This window comes from Rhinoderma darwinii, chromosome 4 (genome assembly GCF_050947455.1).
Source record: "Rhinoderma darwinii isolate aRhiDar2 chromosome 4, aRhiDar2.hap1, whole genome shotgun sequence".
NCBI classification, from domain to species: Eukaryota; Metazoa; Chordata; class Amphibia; order Anura; family Rhinodermatidae; genus Rhinoderma; species Rhinoderma darwinii.
This window is the reverse complement of record NC_134690.1, coordinates 180,088,185-180,108,228: the sequence shown is the minus strand read 5'-3', so window position 1 is coordinate 180,108,228 and position 20,044 is coordinate 180,088,185. Positions and strand designations below refer to the sequence as shown.

The window sequence follows — 20,044 nt, the reverse complement described above, 5'->3', positions numbered from 1 at the left end:
ACGCGATTACGTTGAGGGGCAAGATTTGGAGGTCAGTAAAAGGGAGGGCGCGCGAGGGAGGGGGCAGTGGGGCCTCATTGGCAGCAGTCATTTGCGGGCAGGGGGGGTCAGGCCCCCATGACTTTAATTTGGTAAAAAAAACGGGCCCCTGCAATGTGAAACTAATCGAGCAGAGAGGCTATAATTAAAGGCAGGCCGGCGGCACAAGGTAGCAGCGGCTATCGGGCTCCTTTTTTTTAGTTACATTTGGTCCGGGCCCGACAGCACTACCCCTAGTACTGCCCTGATGGCGGCCCTGTGTGACCCTCTTTGGGAGTGGATGTGGAGGACCACTGAGAGGCCAAAAGGAGAAAGTAAGTGATAGGAGTTTGGAGGCAGCTGAGTTGCATGTGTCAATGGAAATGATGAAGTCACCCATGATGATGGTGGGGGGAGGTAGTGAAGTGGTCGATAAAGGTAGTTGTAGGGCCTGGTGGTCGGTAGATGACGGCTACTTGAGGGTTGGAGGGAAGAGTAGATGTGCACAGAATGTACTTCAAAAGAAAGTAGGGTGAGGATAGGTTGAGGTGGAGTTGGCTTGAAGGAGAGATTCTCCAATAAGAGAATGCCAACTCCTCCACCATGTTTGTTGCCGGGGCGAGGATTGGGAGCAAATTGAGGGCCGCCATAGGAGTGCTTCAGGATGGGCTGTGTCAGAAGGTATCAACCATGTTTTAATTAGACCCAGGAAGGAAAGGTCATGAGAAATAAAGAGGTCATAGATGTAGGAAAGTTTTTTGCAGAGAGAACGTATACCTGGATGTTATAAATTTAATAACTCTACAATACTGCGAGTCATTTATGTACATCTATGCCATTTTCTTCTTTTCCTCATTTAATGTGAAAATGACACTTTTTGTAAATGACCTCTTATGTGTATTTACAGTATAAAGGCAGCTTGTCTGCAAACGGTTAGAATTCTAAATTCTTCAAAAAACGTAGAGCGCTGAAGTTTAAACTATCAACATAAATATATAGACTAGAGAATGTGTTCTGACAAGAATGTGTGAGGTGACGGCTCGCTAAGCAGAACAGAACTGTATATCTATCTTAGTAAACATCCTTATCAAGCGTTAAATAATTGTCTTTTTTTTTCACTGCAGTAACAGTGGAAGTAAAGCATGCTGGTATGTGGAATATGCTGGTTTTGTTCAAGGCTGAAGCGCTTGTCATGTGTGATTGTAGCCTGTTTTATGTTCTAGAAAAGGCAAACTGTTTGAATAAAAGTAAAGAGATAATATGAGATTAGGTTACACGATGAACAATTCATTATGAAGCACACATTTTAAGACCTGATATCCGCTATAAGCCAAGTTGTGATAAAATCTAAATATCACAGGGCAGAGCGGGAGCACTTTCATGAACACACATCAAAAACTAGGTTCATTAGCAGACTTGGGGCCCTGGGGTTGGTCATATGACTCTGTTTTACTAGGAAGCCCAAACTATTTGACTGTGGTTTTGTGTTATATAAAACTATGCACATTTGAAACCACAGTTCCTCGCTTCAACGCATTATGGACCGACCCACCAATAATTAATTCTATAGTAAAACCATTGAGTAGACTTCATATACTCATGGAGGTATCTTTTTCATTGGCTGGGTTATAAAAAACAAATCCAAACAAATAAGTAAAAAAAAATAAAAAACAGTAAAACAGTGGGCAGATTTACTATTCAAAATGCGCCAGAATTCTGGCTGAAATTGCTGTGCGCCGCATTTGTTAACTGTTGCAGACACTTTTTGTTGGCACGGTAGACAAGTGGCGTGGCATAATATAAAGCGGTATGGCTTCAAATGCAACACTGTGTGTCAAACTTGCGCCAAAAGTTTAGTGCAAAAAACTGCGGTAAACTAAGCCAATTAATAGGTGGTATAAGAAAGAGAAAAGAGTCTAGCATAATGTGCCAAATTTATTATTCAGCATGCACCACTTTGATAAATTTGGAGAATTTTCTTACTGCCTTGACTATGTTTACACTGTGTAAAACTTAGATGGTTTTAGTAAATCTGCCCTAGTATGTCTACACTGCACCATTACTGCGGCAAGCACATGGGCTTTTTTTGTCGTGGTTTTAGCGAGATTGTGTGAATAAAAGTTGTCTCACCATTATCCATGGACCGTGAATGAATTTGGCATGTTATGCAGTTACACTACCTGCTCGGCCTGTGTTTTATTATTATTATACTTATGAACCAGGAGGCTCCAAATTGTAGCAATATCATTGCTATATCGGAGGATACCGTATACTTTTACTGTGAAAGTACGGTTTTAAAAAAATGAATATTGACAAGATTTTTAAACACAAAGCAAATGCTATTGGCAAAACTTATAACTTGTTCCAAACAAAAACACATGTGACTAAGGCAGACAAAGCTTCCATGTTGGCAGTGTTTATATAGTACCTCATGTGCTATACAGCAGTCTTATCTTCTTGTCTAGCTGTCAGTGTGCTCTTGAGATGACAGCGGCTCCCATACAAGCAAACTATAGGTCTTTACTACATAATCCCTTCATGTGTTCCCAGGGGAATCTAAGTTGTCTGGTTTCTTTCTCAACAGTGGGCAAACGAAACCTCAAAACACTAGTTTTTATCATATTATATTTAAGTGGCCCAAAAATAGCACTCTTTATAAAGTGTTTAAACTCTGGTTAACTCATTGCCACAAGAGCTGTCGCTACGTCACATTGAAGTGCTGCTTTTAAATGAAAAATAGGCTTCTCAGGGACAGAGGGAGCACATTGCATGACAGACTCCAACATTAGAGTGGATATATTATATACCAAAACAAGTGGTTAGCTTCTATCTGCCAGATATATTCCTACGTGTGTTGCAACATTTGACTGCCAGCTGCTAAAGGGAGGATAAGTAAGGTTAGAGAGTTAGCACCTTATGAGACAGCTATTGGGAGCTTGGCTAATGCGAATTGGCCATTTCTAAGAATATAGGACAAATTATTATGCCTTATTTATACACCGCCAATTTGTCAAACAGCGTTATATAATCAACATATTCTTTTGTATCTATAATGGACTTAATGTAATTTACATATTGACAAAACATACTGCCAACAAGTCCATTTTTTCAACTTGCCAGACAGTCAATGAAATACCAAATTTGGCCAACATTGAATATATATTGTCTATACTCAAGTCTATATAGTCACTTGTGCTTCATAAGAATTTACTAAAACAATGGGGTCATCCAGAATTAGAAAAAAAACGGGTCCAAATTTTCCCCCAGAAACCGTGCCATTTCATTTGTCCATAGAATTTGTCTGATATTTCAGTTTTGCCTTATTCACTTGAAAAAGGATTCGCAGCAATAGCAGTCACAGTCCATAGACAGAAGTGATCCTGTTTCCGAGGGGGGTTCTATACAACATAAGTAGCAGAGTAACAGTAAAGGGGTCGAAGCAATTAAACGGACCAAACAAGGGCAGATCTAGGGTAAATCTTCAATTTAGTCACATATGGTTAGCCAATTTAGGTAAAACTTTTGTAGGAAAAAGGAGCTGAACCACTTCTTACTCAATTTCACTTTATTAGTTTAACTGAAAGATGATAGCCCATTTAGATTCTATCAGCAGATCCATAACGCAGGCCTGATCTTTGGGAGGAGATGAATAGATTGGGCAGGTCATCTTCTTCCTATTTTTTTCCCTCCTTGAGATGCTTTGTGCCAGCGGTGCCTGGCAGCGACTATTGTGAGTATCTGATTATGATCATAGTGGCATGAGCGACATTTACCAATAGAAGTGTGATAACTTCAACGTATCTACACACAATGTTGATCATTCCTTTGTCGTTGATCTTTTTGTGCACTTAGACTTGGCAATTACGGTTATGATTAATTGGACACCAGCGAATAATAATGATTATTGCAATGTATATTTGTAGTATAAGAATGATGCTAGCTTTCCCAGGACACCCCCCAGAGACCTTGTCTAAAGTTTTCCTTTAGAGATAAGAAGCCTGAAAATAACAAAACAACCGAGCTCAATAGCTTGCAGTAACATGACAGGGTTGTGGATAGGTCATTTGCAGCTGTTAAAAACTTGATAATGTACAAGAAACACAATCCAGAATGTCAGATCACTAAACACTGCTATAGTGCTGGTTCAGTACCTTGGAAAGGTCTGGGTGAGAACCAGTACCAGATTTAAAACTCAGGAGCCTAACACAAAGTTTCCCATGTAAAATGTTGATAACTGTAACAGCACATTTACCACAGATAGTTCAGCACAACTATGTGTACTTCGATCTGTAAAGAGAAGCCGTACAGTCTAAAGGCCCTTTTACACAGCTCAACATGGGCCGTGTAAATGAGCGCCAATCAACGAGACAGCTTGCTGTTTGGTGCTCGTTTGCTCCTTTCACAAGGAGCTATTATGGGGACAAGCGATTGTTACTACAATCACTTGTCCTCATACATTTCTATCACATCGGCAGCACATCTCATGGAGATGTGCTGCCGACAACGATAACATTTCTTGCAGAATAAAGAACACGATCAGCCGAAGAACGAGCGTTTGTGCGTTCATAGGCTGATCGTTGCCCTGTTTACACAGAGCAATGATTGGGAAAAGAGCGCTCTGTGAATGTTCGTTTGCCCGATAATTTGCCCGTGTAAAAGGACCTTAATGCGATTTGTAGCCTGATACCATGTCTAAGGCCACTGTTGTCTCTTGTAGGTTTCTGAGTAATAAATTCAGGCAGAAGGTTGATGAGCCTTGACACAGCAACAATGTACTGGGTGATAACGGCAAATGTGTATAGTTCTATGTATTCTACGGTTTGTTGAATCTCTGCCAGGCTACTACAAGCAGATGATGTAATGCTGTTACCAACCTGTCAAATCTGACAATCTCTGTGTAAAGGATCTGCCAGGCACAGCTTCGGGGTTAACTCCCAGAACTAATCAGTCAGCACCTGAGAATACATCCCTGAGACTGACTCCTGCTTCCACCATTCAGGCTGGCAGGCTTAGGAGTGGGAGAGCCTATCGTAACCTGGCCAGACTCAGCTAGCTCCCGCCCTCGGTCTATTTAAGCCTGCACTTCCTGTCCCTCGGTGCTTGTGATTCTTTCCTTGTGGTTTCCTGGCCCAGCTACAGCTCCTGCTATTTTTGATCCTGCTCCATACAGACCCTGGCTTACCGACTACTCTTCTGCTTTTCGTTTTGTACCTCGCACACTCCTGGCTTGACTCGGCTCGTTCACCACTCTGGTTGCTCACGGTGTTGCCGTGGGCAACGGCCCCTTTTCCTTGCTTGTGTTCCTTTGTATGTTTGTCGTGCACTTACTGAGCGCAGGGACCGCCGCCCAGTTGTACCCCGTCGCCTAGGGCGGGTCGTTGCAAGTAGGCAGGGACAGAGTGGCGGGTAGATTAGGGCTCACTTGTCCGTCTCCCTACCCCCTGCCATTACACTCTGCAGTGGGTTGCAGTTGGCCATCTGCCTGTGATGTGCTGCATCTGGGGTTTTCCATTATTCTGTTCACCACTTAAAATGATCTATATGGACAGATATAGCCAAGTTTTTACTGGCTCTGATAACTTGATGCAGCGTGATATTACTCAACAAAAGTTATTGAAAAGCCATTAAAAAGTCACGTTAAAGTTTCTTGACACTGTATTTAATTAGTTAAAAGTCAAGATAAAGATGGCTACATCTGTAGTCATGGGCAAAATAAAGTATGCCCCTCTTTAATCCTGTTTTTATTTATCAGTGCCTAAATAACAATTGCGTGGCTCTCACCAACATCTATAAATAAACAAACAACCAACCTCTGGTGACAACAAAAAAATAACTGATTTCAATATGAAGTAATTTTTTTTACAAAAAGTAAACCAAAATTCAGAACCAAGGTGGGACAAAATAGGCCCACCCTTCGTACGTACACAATTATTAAGACTGTAATTTAGCAGCCAATAATGGTTAATAATTGTCACTTACCCTCCAACGATCCAAAGACGCCCCCCCACCGCCGAAGGCCCTGGCTTTCTTGCCCTCAGGCACCAGCCACATCGGGTTACTATAGCAACCTGCATGCTACATATGTCTTCTCGATAAGGTGATGTTCTTTCAGTCGCTGGTAACGTCAGGTTGCTGTAGCAACCAGCACCCTCTGATGTCAGGCCCGGCAGCCTATTTAAGTGAAATATGGCTTGACATGTCTACCTGTGAATTAAGGTACTTCCTATTCAGCTATTGTGTTTGTTCCTGACCCTGATCCTACCCTTAGCCTTGCCTGACTCGTATTCTATTACACTTTGCCTCGTCCTCTGGTTTGTCTCATTTTGACCACCCTCCTGGTAACGTTCCCAGGTTCTGCTCCTGACTTCGCCTCTGCCGCTAAACGGTGACTACTCTGAGCACCGCATACTGGGATAGACCAACCAAATAAGTACATACCTCCTTCCGAGAGTTAATAATGTGGAGATTCCTTAGACTGCACACCTCAGTTTATCCAGTGCCTAACTGAACTTTGCCACGTGAGCGTTCTCAGGTGTGTGTCTACATTATGCCAAGATTATAGGACATCAGCCATGACCACAGAGAAGAAATTGTTGCTGCATATCCATCGTGGAAGGGTTATAAGGCCATCTCCAAACAATTTAAAAGTTATACCACAGCTACTGCCTGCAGACAATACTTTAAACAATCAGGATGGCTGGAGAAACTGGACTACCCCCTTCTGCAAAGATAAAGGTTGCTTGAGGTAAAATAGAAGAACAGTCATAATATGGGCTAGGTTAGGCATGGTAGATATATTTTCATGTGTCTGCTGGAATTTTTAAACCGTGCACTTGGGAAACTAAAGAGTTAAAAACTCAAAATCTTGCAGACATGTATAGCTCATTGACCTCTAATTTTTCCTTTCCAGAGCACATAAGACAGTGTTTTTTTTCAATTACAGAATGTGATGGCATATTGCTTAGATATGCCATCACTTCTGATCAATGGGGGCACGGCTGCTGGTCCTATCACAGAAATACAAAGTAGATTAGAAATGTGCATAACTTCTTAAACAATAATCAAGCTTAATTTATATAAAACAGGAAAAACCCTTTAAACAGATTTCCATAGCAGATTTTTTCTTAAAAGTGATGTGTCATTGCAGACAACCCCTCTAATAGGGAGCAGCCTCGGTAATCAGTTGATGGACATGGGTCGGGCACCTGAGACCCCATCAAAAATAAATTGACTGCTGAGGCAGCTCTTTTATTAAAAGAGTTAACTTTTCCCCTGCAGTGGCCACTACAGGGGAATGTAATATTACATGATTATTCAAATGAATGGGCATCCATAAAACACATGAACAGACTGGGTCCGCCAAAGCAAGAGCCACTACTTGTTATGGAGTCTCCCGTTTATGACATCTGTATGACCTATTAGGGTGTATGGAAAGGAGTTGTTTAGACGAGAAGATGAGACAACCTGTATAATTATAACATAAAACAAAAACCAGTGACTGTCCTAGGACTGGTCAAACCTAATGCAGACACAGCATACAGAACTATACTGTGGACTCTTCCATCAGTCAATATACCACCCAGATAAATCAGAGCAGTTTATCTCATGCAGAGATAAAGATCACATCAGAAACATGAATTTGTGTGTCCTAAGAGGAAGGAAGAGTGACAGATGAGGAGGGAGAATCCTCCTGAGCAGTGAATGCCTCAATTCTGTGCTGCGGCATTCCTGGAACTTGTACTTCGTGGAAATACCTGGCCTAGAATTACTTGAGCGTATATGGTTTACTCTCATATATCAAATCATTTATCAGAAAGGATCCAAAAAACGCCAATAAATTGGTAAAGATGACATGAGTGACAACTATTGCAATCTATCTGGAAGCCATTACTGTTAAGAGACACTAATCTTCACCATCTTGACTTTCATAATGCTTACACAGGCAACATCGAAACATACATTATAGCCCATGTTATTACAATTTATTTGCTGTGAAATTCACTGCTTCTACTAAAAGCACTAAAAGTACAAGTCCACGTTTAACACATGGCCGAGTGATTATACAGATCATTGTGAAATACTTTTGTAATATACTTTATAGATTGTTGTTGCCTTGTAACCCATAGCTGTTGTGGTTTGACCTTCCACATTACCTATGCGGACAGTTGAGGAGATAAGCCCTGTGGCCATCTGTGGTCAAGACTTTTGTACAAAGGAAATCATTTCTACAAACTTGGTGTAGCGGCTGCAGTCGCAGACCGCAGACCCCTTTCATCCTGCCGACGTCTTCCTCCCCGAGGATGCCAGCACATGTGGTCATCTTGTCCTGCAGTGACCACTAGGGTGCGCACACAAGCTCATTCCCGGCCTTAAAGGGTTAGCGTGCACACGTTAAGAATTGAATAATTACTCCCAGACCTCCCTGGACTATAAGCAGGGCCCTGTCCATTCACTCCTTGCCTGAGCGTTCTTAGTATTTCCCATGTTAGTCTTTGCAAACGGTCCATTACGGTTTACCCTGTTCCAGTGTTCCCATACCCTGCTACCTGTATCCTGTACTGTGTTATTGTTCCTTAGCCTGTTAGTGATTGGAGTCTTGTCCTGCTTTTCCTGCTGTCATCCGCCACGTCTGGCGCATCCTGCTGCACCCACCTCCATCCGTGCTAAAGCCTCAGCATCTGTCTGGACTATTCAGGTACCCTTGTGCTGGAATTGTATTGATTGGGTGCTCTGTTTGGCCAGCTGCCTCCCCGCTACGCCAGTGCGGCCGAGTGGGTCTACATACCCACAGACCGTGACAGTACGCTCAGGCCATGGACCCCGCTGGTCAACCCAAGACCTTGACGACACAAGCAATGCAGGCAGAGATGCAAGACCTTCAGTCACGGCAAGACCAACTCTTCATGGCGGTGAACACCATTGCACATCGGATGGTTGCACAAGCCACAGTCGTCACCGCACCTATTCCTGCAGTTCCTCCTGCTACACCTCCGGTCAGTACCAGTGCCGACCCCCGATGCTTCCAGCCGCTACTTCCTTGCTATGATGGAGACACTAGGTCCTGCAGGGGATTTCTGAACTAGTGCCAGATCCACTTCAGACTACAAGCCAAGGCCTTCCCCTCTGATGACGAAAGGATCGCCTTCATAATCTCTCTCCTTACTGGCAAAGTCCTGGCATAGGCAAATCCCCTTTGGGAACATCAGGGACCAGAGACTCGTGACTTGCAGTATCTTTAACAGACTTTCGGTTCTATATTTCAAGAACCTGGGAGAGTTTCTTCTGCTGTTGCTTCCCTGCTGACCCTACCCCAGGGGGACATCTCCGTGGGCGAGTATGCCATTCAGATCCGTACCCTGGCTGCAGAACTAACCTGGAACAACAAGGCCTTGGTGGCTACATTTTGGCAGGGACTGTCTTCTGGGATTAAAGACGAGCTTGCCGCTCCTGAGATGCCACCTACCCTGGACGATCTCATTCTACTAGCCTCCCGGGTTGACATGAGGATGCAGGAGCATTCCCAAGAGGTTCCCCGGGAGAGAGGATTTCCTAGGCTGGCTTCTACTTTCCAGCAATCCCTACTGTTCTTTTCAGTCGTCCCACCAGAGGAACCCATGCAGGTGGACCGGGCCAGATTGTCTACCCAGGAGAAACAACGCAGATGCACTTCAGGACTTTGTCTGTATCGCGGCCTCGGAGGCCATGTTGTGCCTTTGTGTCCCGAGAAGCCAAAGAGACCCCAGTGCCTAGGATTGGTTGGAGAGACAACCCTAGGCAGAACGGAACTAAATAGAAATTCTCTTCCAAACACACCATCCCTGTGACCATAGTGTCCGGCGAGGGAACGCACAGGGTTTCTGCCTATCTGGACTCAGGACACGCGGCAAACTTCATCCAGCAAGACCTAGTGGACCATCTCCAGTTGCCCACTGTTCCTCTGGAGACGTCTTTGGTTGTAGCCTCGGTGAATGGTCTTCCTCTGCCAGATCCAATCGTGTCTGAGACCAAGCCACGAAGCTCCAAGTTGGAGTCCTTCATACTGAACTGATTACCTTCCTAGTCTTGCCTAAAGCCATTAATCCGGTTCTACTGGGCATGCCTTGGCTCCGGCTGCATGCTCCTGTCCTGGATTGGAGTTCCAGAGAGGTTCTCCAATGTGGCACCAAATACCCCCACTGCTGCCTGTTACAGTTCCATCCCGTTCAGCCTTCTCTGCCTCAGTCATTGGTGGGATTGCCTACTCATTTTTCTCGATTTGCAGACGTCTTTAGCAAAAAGGAGGCTGAAATGCTTCCTCCACCCTGGTCTTTAGACTGTCCGATTGAACTGCCAAATGCATGAACTGCCAAATGCTTCTCCTCCCCGTGGACGGGTATATCCTCTCTCCTTGCCAGAGACACAATCCATGTCGGCCTATATCAAGGAGAATCTGGAAAGGGGTTTCATACGAAAGTCTTCCTCCCCGGCCATGGCTGGGTTCTTCTTCGTTAAAAAGAAAGACGGATCATTTCGACCCTGCATTTACTACCGTGGTCTCAAACAGATCACGGTCAAGAACAAATATCCATTGCCACTAATATCCGAACTGTTTGACTGTATACTAGGAGCCAGGATTTTTTCGAAACTAGACTTGCGCGGGGCTTACAATTTGATCCGAATCCGTCAAGGTGACGAGTGGAAGACAGCATTCAACACCCGAGACGGGCCCTGGTGATGCCCTTTGGTCTGTGTAATGCTCCCGCGGTCTTCCAGGAATTTGTCAATGATATCTTCCGAGATCTCCTCTAGGTCTGTGTTTTAGTCCATCTCGATGATATTTTGATTTTCTCTCCAGATCAGACTCCTCATCGGAGGCATGTGTGTCAAGTTCTACTGCGGTTAAGGGAGAATCGTCTGTATGCTATGCTGGAGAAGTGCATCTTTGAATAAAACTTCTCTGCCCTTCCTAGGCTACATCATCTCGGATCAAAGTCTCAAGATGAGCCCTGAGAAGGTAAAGTCCGTTCTGGAATGGCGACGTCCTGAAGGTCAGCGGACCATACAGCATTTGTTGGGATTCGCCAACTTCTACCTGCAGTTTATCCCAAACTTCTCATCACTGATGGCTCCCATCTCTACCCTTAACAAGAAGGGTGTGAATGCCAAGGTGTGGACTCGAGAGGCAGAATCTGCATTTAAAAGCCTCAAGAAAGCCTTCACTTCAGGCTCGATCCTCCATCATCCTGACATTTCTTGGCAGTTCTCATTGGAGGTGGACGCTTCTTCTGTTGGTGCAGGTGCACTCCTGTTCCAGAGGAGCTCCAAAAGAAAGGCAGTAGTATGTGGCTATTACTCAAGACTTTTTTCCTCTGCAGAGCGCAACTGCTCTATTGGGGATCGGGAACAACTGGCCATCAAATGGGCTCCAGAGGAGTGGAGACATCTGCTAGAGGACGCAGTTCACCCCATACGGATATACACCAACCACAAAAACCTCACCTATCCCCAGTCGGCTCAACGACCAAACCCCCGTCAAGCCAGGTGGTTGCTGTTCTTCACCCGTTTCCAATTTGTGCTCCACTACGGTCCCACTGACAAGAATGTGAGGGGCGATGCCCCGTCCAGGTCCTTTGAGACGGAAGATACGGTGGAGTCCCTTTAAAGTATGACAGACCCGTTTTGCATTGTCACTGCCAATCCTTTGCAAGTTAGAGACATCCCTCCGGGGAGGACTTTTGTTCGGTTGGCAGACAGGAGAATAATTCTCCGCTGGGGACACAGCTCTAAACTGGCTGGGCACGCTGGTGTTTGTAAGACCCGAGACTTGGTTACTCGTCATTTCTGGTGGCCCACACTACCCAAAGATGATGTGGACTTTGTCTCCTCCTGCACGGTGTGTGCTTCTAACAAGGTTGCTTACTCCAAGCCTGCCTGCCTGCTCCAACCTCTGCATGTACCCAATGCCTCGTGGCAGCACATTGCGATGGACTTTGTTACAGACCTTCTTCCCTCAGCAGGATGAAACACTGTCTGGGTGGTGGTGGACCAGTTCTCGAAGATGGCACATTTTATCCCCTGACCGGTCTTCCTTCTGCTCCTCAACTGGCAAATCTCTTTATCCAGTACATCTTCAGTTTGCATGGCTTGCACCTTCACATCGTTCAGTACACCTCAAAGTTCTGGAGAGCCCTCTGTAAACTCCTGGATGTGAAATTGGAATTTTCCTCAGCTCATCACCCCCAGTCCAATGGTCAAGTAGAGAGGATTAACCAGATCATGGAGAATTATCTCCGCCACTTCATCTCCATGCAGCAGGACGACTGGGTACAGCTTCCTCCATGGGCCGAGCTCTCATACAACAATCACACAAGTGATTCCACCACTTCCACACCATTCTACATTGTGTACAGTCAACATCCTAGAGTCCGTCTTCCTGTGTCGGCAACATCTCAGGTACCCGCTGCTGACTCTGCATTTGGGGACTTTCTCCAAATCTGGCAACAGAACCGATCCTCTATTCTGCTAGCAGTAGATCGCATGAAGCGAAAAGCGGATATAAAAAGAAGGAGAGAGCCGCCTCAGTATCTTCCAGGTACTAAAGTCTGGCTGTCCTCACAGAATATTCATTTAAAGTGCCTTCGTACAAGTTTGCTCCCAGGTTCCTCAGACCTTTTGAGATACTACAACAGATAAACCCTATTTCCTATAAGCTTCGGCTGCCTCCTAACTTCAGAATTCCCAACTTCTTTCATGTGTCCCTCATGAAACCGGTGGTCCTGAACCGCTACAGTAAGAATCCCAGTCCTGCAGTTGCTCCCAGCAGTTCATCTGATGTGTTTGAGGCAAAGGAGATCCTGGACTGCAAAAGGGTAAGAGGAAGGACTTTCTTGGTGGACTGGGGAGGGTTTGGTCCTGAGAGCCAGAAGAGAACCTCAATGCCCCTGCCCTCATTAAAAGATTCCTCTCTCGCTCTGGACCCAAGAAGAGGGGGCATAAGCGGGGGTACTGTAATGGCCGTGGTCGCAGGCCCCTTACATCCTGCCAATGTCTTCCTCCCCGAGGATGCCAGCCCAGCGGCCGTCCTGTCCTGTAGTGACCACTAGGGTGCGCGCACGAGCTCATTCTCAGCCTTAAAGGGCTAGCGTGCACACGTTAAGAATTGACTAATTACCCCCAGATCACCCTGGATTATAAGAATGGCCCTGCCCCTTCACTCCTTGCCTGAGCGTTGCTAGTAATTCCCATGTTAGTCTTTGGAAATGGTCCCCTAGGGTTTAGCCTGTTCCAGTTTTCCTGTGCCCTGATACCTGTATCCCGTGCGGTTTTATTGTTCCTGAGCCGGTTAGTGATTGGAGTCATGTCCTGCTGCTTCTGCTGTCATCCGCCACAACCTGCTGCACCCACCTCCATCTGTGCTAAAGCCTCTGCCACTGTCTAGACTATTCAGGTACCCTTGTGCTGGAATTTGTATTGATTGGGTGCTCTGTTTGTCCAGCTGCCTCCCCGCTACGGTGGTGCGGCCTAGTGGGTCCACAAACCTACAGACCGTGACATTTGTTTTTTCAACATATACAATATACTGCTATTTATATTTGGCAAAGTTTGCCATAGTTGAATCTTAGAATAAACTATTGCACTGTGTATGGCAAACATTACAGAAACACAAAAACTGCTTTTGTGGGATCACAGATAACTTTTGGATCTATTTTGGGTAATTTTATGTATCAGGTATCTTACATTGTCTATTGTAAACATGTTGAAGGGTTCTAGGATGATCTGGTGTAGAAATGTGGGGTCCAAGCTATAAAAAATTAACAGTACTACTTTAAAATATTAGTGCTAAAGTGCCTTTACAGCTTTGTAGGTATATATTTTCTTAAGCCCAAGATTACATGGTGCTAGATATGGAAAAACATAAGCAGGATATAAGGTCATTTTACATGGCTTCTAGGAGCACGTGATGATTTGCTAGAAGAATAGATGTATTTCCACATTTTCTACACTAAGATAACACGAGACACTAGTAAACTGAGGCAGTGAAGCAGAATGTAAAGCAATCCCTTTTTTAGTTCATGCTTTTAAATTTCCCACTAGAGTTAGTAGATACTATCTTACACAGAAGTCAGTCTCTAGATCGGATGCTTCTCTATTGTGCTGCTCACTAAGTTTGCATCCTAAGCTTGGATTCTCAATTCTTTTAAAGGAAGAGGCCGTCTTTCACTATATCACAGCTCAGGACTGAAGTGATCTGGTTTCTAGACGTTTTCATCTGACATTCCCCAGGGTCCCTCAAAAGAGCATGAAGCAGGCGTGGTTCAGGAGATCTCTCCCTATAGCAGGAGAGGGGTAGTCCAGCCTGGCTGTGCACATGCCAGTACTTCAGGCTCCAAATCTTGCACCCAAAAGCAACACAACTTTGATTTGGATATACTTAGACCACTCTTCTTTGCACATTTTAGATATCTGAAATCCTGTGTTCATTAGCGTTAAAATATTTTTTAGATTATAATAATTTTCTGATACACAACCATTAAATTGTCATGCGGCTCTCTGCTATCACTATGCTACTGGTGATCTTCAGGAGCTTTGATGGTAGTCTGGCAACAAATCGGAAAGCTGTGGAGAGTTCAGGAAAGAAGCAATATCAGGTACAGCATGGGGCTTGCAGCTATACCTTTCTTCTGCCAGAGGTGGACAGCTGCCGATCTGCCCCTGCCAGTCCCTATGTGTCTAACTCAGTGCAAAGGGATTCTCCACTGGACTATGATGATTCTGTACAGAGATTACAGCTGTTGGAGAACATCATGGAGAATAACACACAGTGGCTTCTGAAGGTAAGCTTGAATAATAGTGTTATAAAATATGATTGAACTGTAAAGTTTTTCTGACAAATAGAAAGAAACACAATGCAGGAGTAGCAGAGTTAAGTGTATCATTTAACGATTTGGGATACATCATGTATACATCGTATTAATTCAGTCGTTTTTCTTGTAAAAAAAAAAGATAACACTTCATTCAATTGAAGTGACTAACTCAGCTCTGCTGATCTTTCTTTACGGGATCTAATGAAACATTATATACATATACTTGACTGCCCCACAATACATATGACAAGACTCTGGTGCAAATCACCAGTCTGCCAGGGGTATTTGTGAAATCTCTTGTGCTCCACTCACTTCCATACAAGCTTACTGCATGTGGTTTATCTAACTTGCAGATAAAGGAAGTGAGACACAGTTCAGTGGGCACGTATAAAACAGAGAAATTCTAAGATATACTGTGCCAAGCTGGAAAAGTTGGAACGGTCTGGAAATTAGGTATCAATGGTGACAGTGAGTGCGTTTTTAGAGTTTCTTTCAGGGATTCAGATAAGACATCACATTATCACCAAAACGTATACCACACGTATACGTTTTTATTTGTATTGAAGTCAATGGCAACGTATTGACAACCTCTGCAATCATAAACCCTATGTTTGCATACCTAAAACATATACATTTTTGTCACCAGAAAGAATGGACACAAACGCATAAAACCGTATACGACATATACTACAAAAAACTTGAGTATGTTACAAATGCATACGTTTTTGTAACGTTAAAAACTTATACGTCGTTGTATACCACAAACGTGTGCACAAAACGAGATGTGAACCAAAACTTTCATTTATGACTTAGGCTATCATTCTTCATTAAATCTACTGTCAGTTACAAACCAATTAAATGACTATATAGATGCCATTATAACGTAGTGAATAAAGCTCTGGTTTGGAGACACTATTTTACCAGGGAACTGCATTCTGAGCATTTCTCTAATATAATGGTATTACCAGAATTTCTCCTTTTACAAGCTAAATTGATTCCAATAACAGCTGCAAGATATCTGAAATTCTATGAATAGACCTCAGAGCTACTGTCACAATCCCCATCAGCATTTCATCCTATGTGAGCTGTTCATTCACAGAATAGAGGCTGTCATAACAGGACCTGTATTCTGCCGCTGATGTCTGTTAGGCTACATTCAAACGAGCGTATCAGATTCACTTGCGTGAAAAACGCGCGGGAATCTGGTCCGCGTGTGTTGCGTTATGCATATCTGCTTTGCGAGTGGCATGCGTTATTCATGCACTTGCAAAGCACAACTTTTTTTATTTTTTTTCATTTTCAAATCTCATTGATACGCAAATCACGCACCGCACATGGATATGCATTCGTGTGCTGTGAGTGGTTTTCACGCACCCATTGACTTTAATGGGTGCGTAGGTGCATGGAAACAAACCAATATAGGACACGCAGTGTACTCTCGCTGCGTGAAAACATGTGTGTTGAAATCAATGGGTCCGTGTGCTGCGCGTGATTTCCATGTGCAGCAAACGGACGTTACTCACGTTCGTGGGAATGGGCCCTTAGGGGATTTGGATTTCTCCTGCAGGCTTGGAAGAATAGCACAAGATAAGAACATTATTAAATTATACTAGTGCCATTCCCTAATATACTACAGATGTAGCAGAGTGGAGATTGTCATTTGGTACAAATCATCGTATCATCACATTGATAGGCTTAACATAGTACCTGCTATTATATCTTAACTAGTGTGAATCAGGTAAATGACAAATAGGACTTGGAGATTCGCATAAATAGAAGTTCTAAAGTAAAAAGCTTCACTTTAAAGTGATTCTGTCATCCATTTGTAAAGAGTATCTTATAAGATGCTCTTTATTAACGGATTCAAGTGAATAATGCCCCATTCAAAAGCAGAGGCACCAAGTGGTCTTGGCTGAAGTAATTTTGGTCGCATGGTGACCCTCAGTCAATCACGCTGGAAGGCGCCGTAATTAGAATATGACGCAACGTTCTGAGCGGCGTGCTACTGAATTACATTATTTGGAGCATCTTATAGATGCTCTTTATTTAAGGGATCTGTCAACAAATTCCTTTTAAGGAAACAGAGATCTTATCTATATTTCTCCAGTACATAAGAATAAGCTTGCAGAACATCAAAATACTAAGCCAAAGTGAGCACTTGACCACCCACACAGGTAAGTGCCATAATCCAGCTGTTGAGGTTCAGTAATGTTCTCCTAACATGGAGTTTTTACTTTTGAGTGTAGATCATGATGCAGAACAAGTCTGTTCTTTGTGAAGTCACCCTTTTCCATGTCTCATATGTATTAGAAAGAAAAATACAGTTTGTACAGTACTAAGAGTACAAGATAATAAATCCTCTTTATGATTGTCACATGAGGGTCATGTAAATGGATGCATGGAGCAGGGTTCATTGAAGGTCCACAGAGGAAATATTCTCATGGTGGATACAGAAGTGTTCTCCATATCAGAGCTACAATATGTGCTTGCTTATAAACGGATTGACTCGTTTTAGACTTGGTTTCTTAGTTGAATAAAAATCTTGTTCATCGATGTTTAGGTCAGTGGTCGGCATATAGCAGCCATTGGGTCCCTGTGGCCCTTCTGCTTCTCTCTTTTAAGGAGTTCAGTGTGCACAGAACTCAGCTCTGCTACACACTTTGCTAATCTTGCACATGCTGTGCAGTATATGTATGCAGCGCAACCACATGTAACTTGTGTACTAGTAAAATATATCCTCCACACATTAAATAAGGGTAAAAAAAAAAATAGTTGGTGTGTGTATTATCAGCACTATGTTCGGTGACATCATCAGCGGTATGTTCAGTGGAGAAGTGGACACACATGTGCATTCACCACTCTTTTATAGCGACCAGGAGATAAGGAACCAGCAGAGCAATCTCACTCAGATGGATTATATAAGTGGTATATACAGAAACCATCCATCCATCCATCTATCTACGATATATCAGGCTCCCTTTATGTGCTAGTTTAACCGCCACTGTTTTAGGGTCACCAAAGGTAAACCTGCAAAATCTGTCAGGAAGACAAAAATGATACGGTCCTTCCAAAAAGGCATTATTATGTATATATTCAAATGAATACTCAAAAAAAAACATTGATCCAGTGCTGGGTCTTTGATACAAACACTTTGATGCAACGCGAGTGTCAACGATGAACATCCACAGGAACACAGAAATTTAACATTGGCCATGTACTTAGCCCTCTAGGCCTGCAGATAGTGTATCCAAAATATTAATAATTGGGGACCCAAAGACTCCTTAATAAATAACAAAAATGGGAGAACAGGAATAGAAGGTATGGGAAAGCGTTAGGTATGCCGTAATGTCCTCACTGGTGGGGGTCTGCCACGGATCTCTAAATAAAAAAGGGGTCCAGGCACAAAAGGCGCTGTCATTTTTTTTTTTAACTTAAGGCTGGAGATACGTAGCTAAGTTTGATGTAAAGCAACGGTAGCTGCTACAGGAAAAATGATAACTGCTATTAGAAAATGGAATAAAATAGTTGCTTCAGGGACTACATGAATAATGGCAGGTTGTTCTGTTACAACCACAAGGCAGTATTTAACCCCTTAATGACAAGCCTATTTTAAACCTTAATAACCAAGCCATTTTTTACGTTTTTCCATCGTCGCATTCCAAGAGCTATAACTTTTTTATTTTTGCGTCGACACAGCTGTATAAGGTCTTGTTTTTTGCGGGACAAGTTGTATTTTTTAATAGCACCATTTTGAGGTACATATTATTTATTGATTAACTTTTATTAACTTTTTTTGGGGGGGGGGATAGAAAAAAACCTGAAATTTCGCCACACTTTTTCACGTCTTAAATCTACACCGTTTACCGTGTGGTATAAATAACACAATAACTTTATTCAGCGGGTTGTTACGATTGCAACGATACCAAATTTGTATCGTTTTTGTATGTTTTACTACTTTTACACAGTAAAAACGCTTTCTTTTCAAAATTATTTGTTTTTGTGTCTCCATATTTGAGGAGCCATAACTTTTTTTATTGTTCTGCTGATGCAGTTGTATGAGGGCTTTTTTTTTTTTGCGGGAAGACTTGTAGTTTTTATTGGTACCATTTTGAAGTAGATGCGACTTTTTGATCACTTTTTATCACATGTTTTTTAAGTCAGGATTCACAGAAAACAGCAATTTTCGGCGTTCACCGTGCGGGTTAAATAATGTAATAGATTAATAGTCGGGTCGTTACGGACGCGGCGATACCAAATATGCGTAACTTTTTTTACTTTATTTTTTAATAATAAAGCATTTTGTAAGGGGAAAAAGTGGGTTTTTCATTTTTTTTTAAATTAACTTTATTAAACTTTTTTTTTACTTTTTTACTAGTCCCACTAGTAGACTTTAATATGCGATTCTCTGATCGCTATTATAATAGACTGCAATACTTTTTTTATTGTAGTGTATTACTGCCTGTCCGTTTAAAACGGAGAGGCATCTGCTAGGTCATGCCTCTGGCATGATCTAGCAGGCATTCGCTACAGGCAGACCTGGGGGCCTTTATCACCGGGTGTCGGTGGGATGAGAGGGAGCTCCCTCCCTCTCTCCAAAACCGCTCAGATGCGGTGCACGCTATTCAGCACCGCATCTGAAGGGATAAACGGGTGAGATTGATACTTATATCACACGTTCGAGCAGGGACACCCCCAGCCCTCAGCTACCTCTGGCAGCTGAGAGCAGGGAGATTTGACAGTTCCCTTTTCTGTTTATTGATCCTGATGCAGCGCCGTAAAAAGGCTTATGCATCAGAATAAAGCCCGTTAGTGACTGACGTGAAAAGGCGTATTAGCGGTCACTAACGGGTTAGGTGACACCCCACTATTTCAACATCTGGAAAAACTTCATCCTAAGATCAGCATACTGACTGAGTATAATTATACAGTCACGGCAGATATATTAAGGTGGTCATACCTTAGTAGAACTTTTTAGAATCTTTCCACTGTCTTCCAGAATAACAGCTTTCACTTCTGCAAACATTAGGCTGGGTGCACACGTTGAATAAATATTACACTGTTGGACCGACCTCCAAATTTGAACCAATATCAGTACTGATTTGAGAGCATATATGGCCACGGTTTTCACTCATTGCATTGCAAGATTCCACAACAAATCTGTGATGTGTGAACCCGACCTAAAG

The 20,044-nt window shown here is 43.2% G+C and overlaps 2 protein-coding genes across 2 annotated transcripts in view; one reads left to right on the top strand and one right to left on the bottom strand.

Moving 5' to 3' along the window:
- Window positions 1-20,044, bottom strand: part of MCPH1 (microcephalin 1) — a 335,857-nt gene that overhangs the window by 150,868 nt on the left and 164,945 nt on the right. The window lies entirely within an intron of this gene.
- The window catches only part of ANGPT2 (angiopoietin 2), a 42,618-nt gene continuing 36,875 nt past the window's right edge, over window positions 14,302-20,044 (top strand). Inside the window, exon 1 of the mRNA XM_075861940.1 lies at window positions 14,302-14,831. Coding sequence (XP_075718055.1) covers window positions 14,538-14,831 — 294 coding nt within the window. The 5' untranslated portion in view covers window positions 14,302-14,537. The remainder of the gene's footprint in view (window positions 14,832-20,044) is intronic.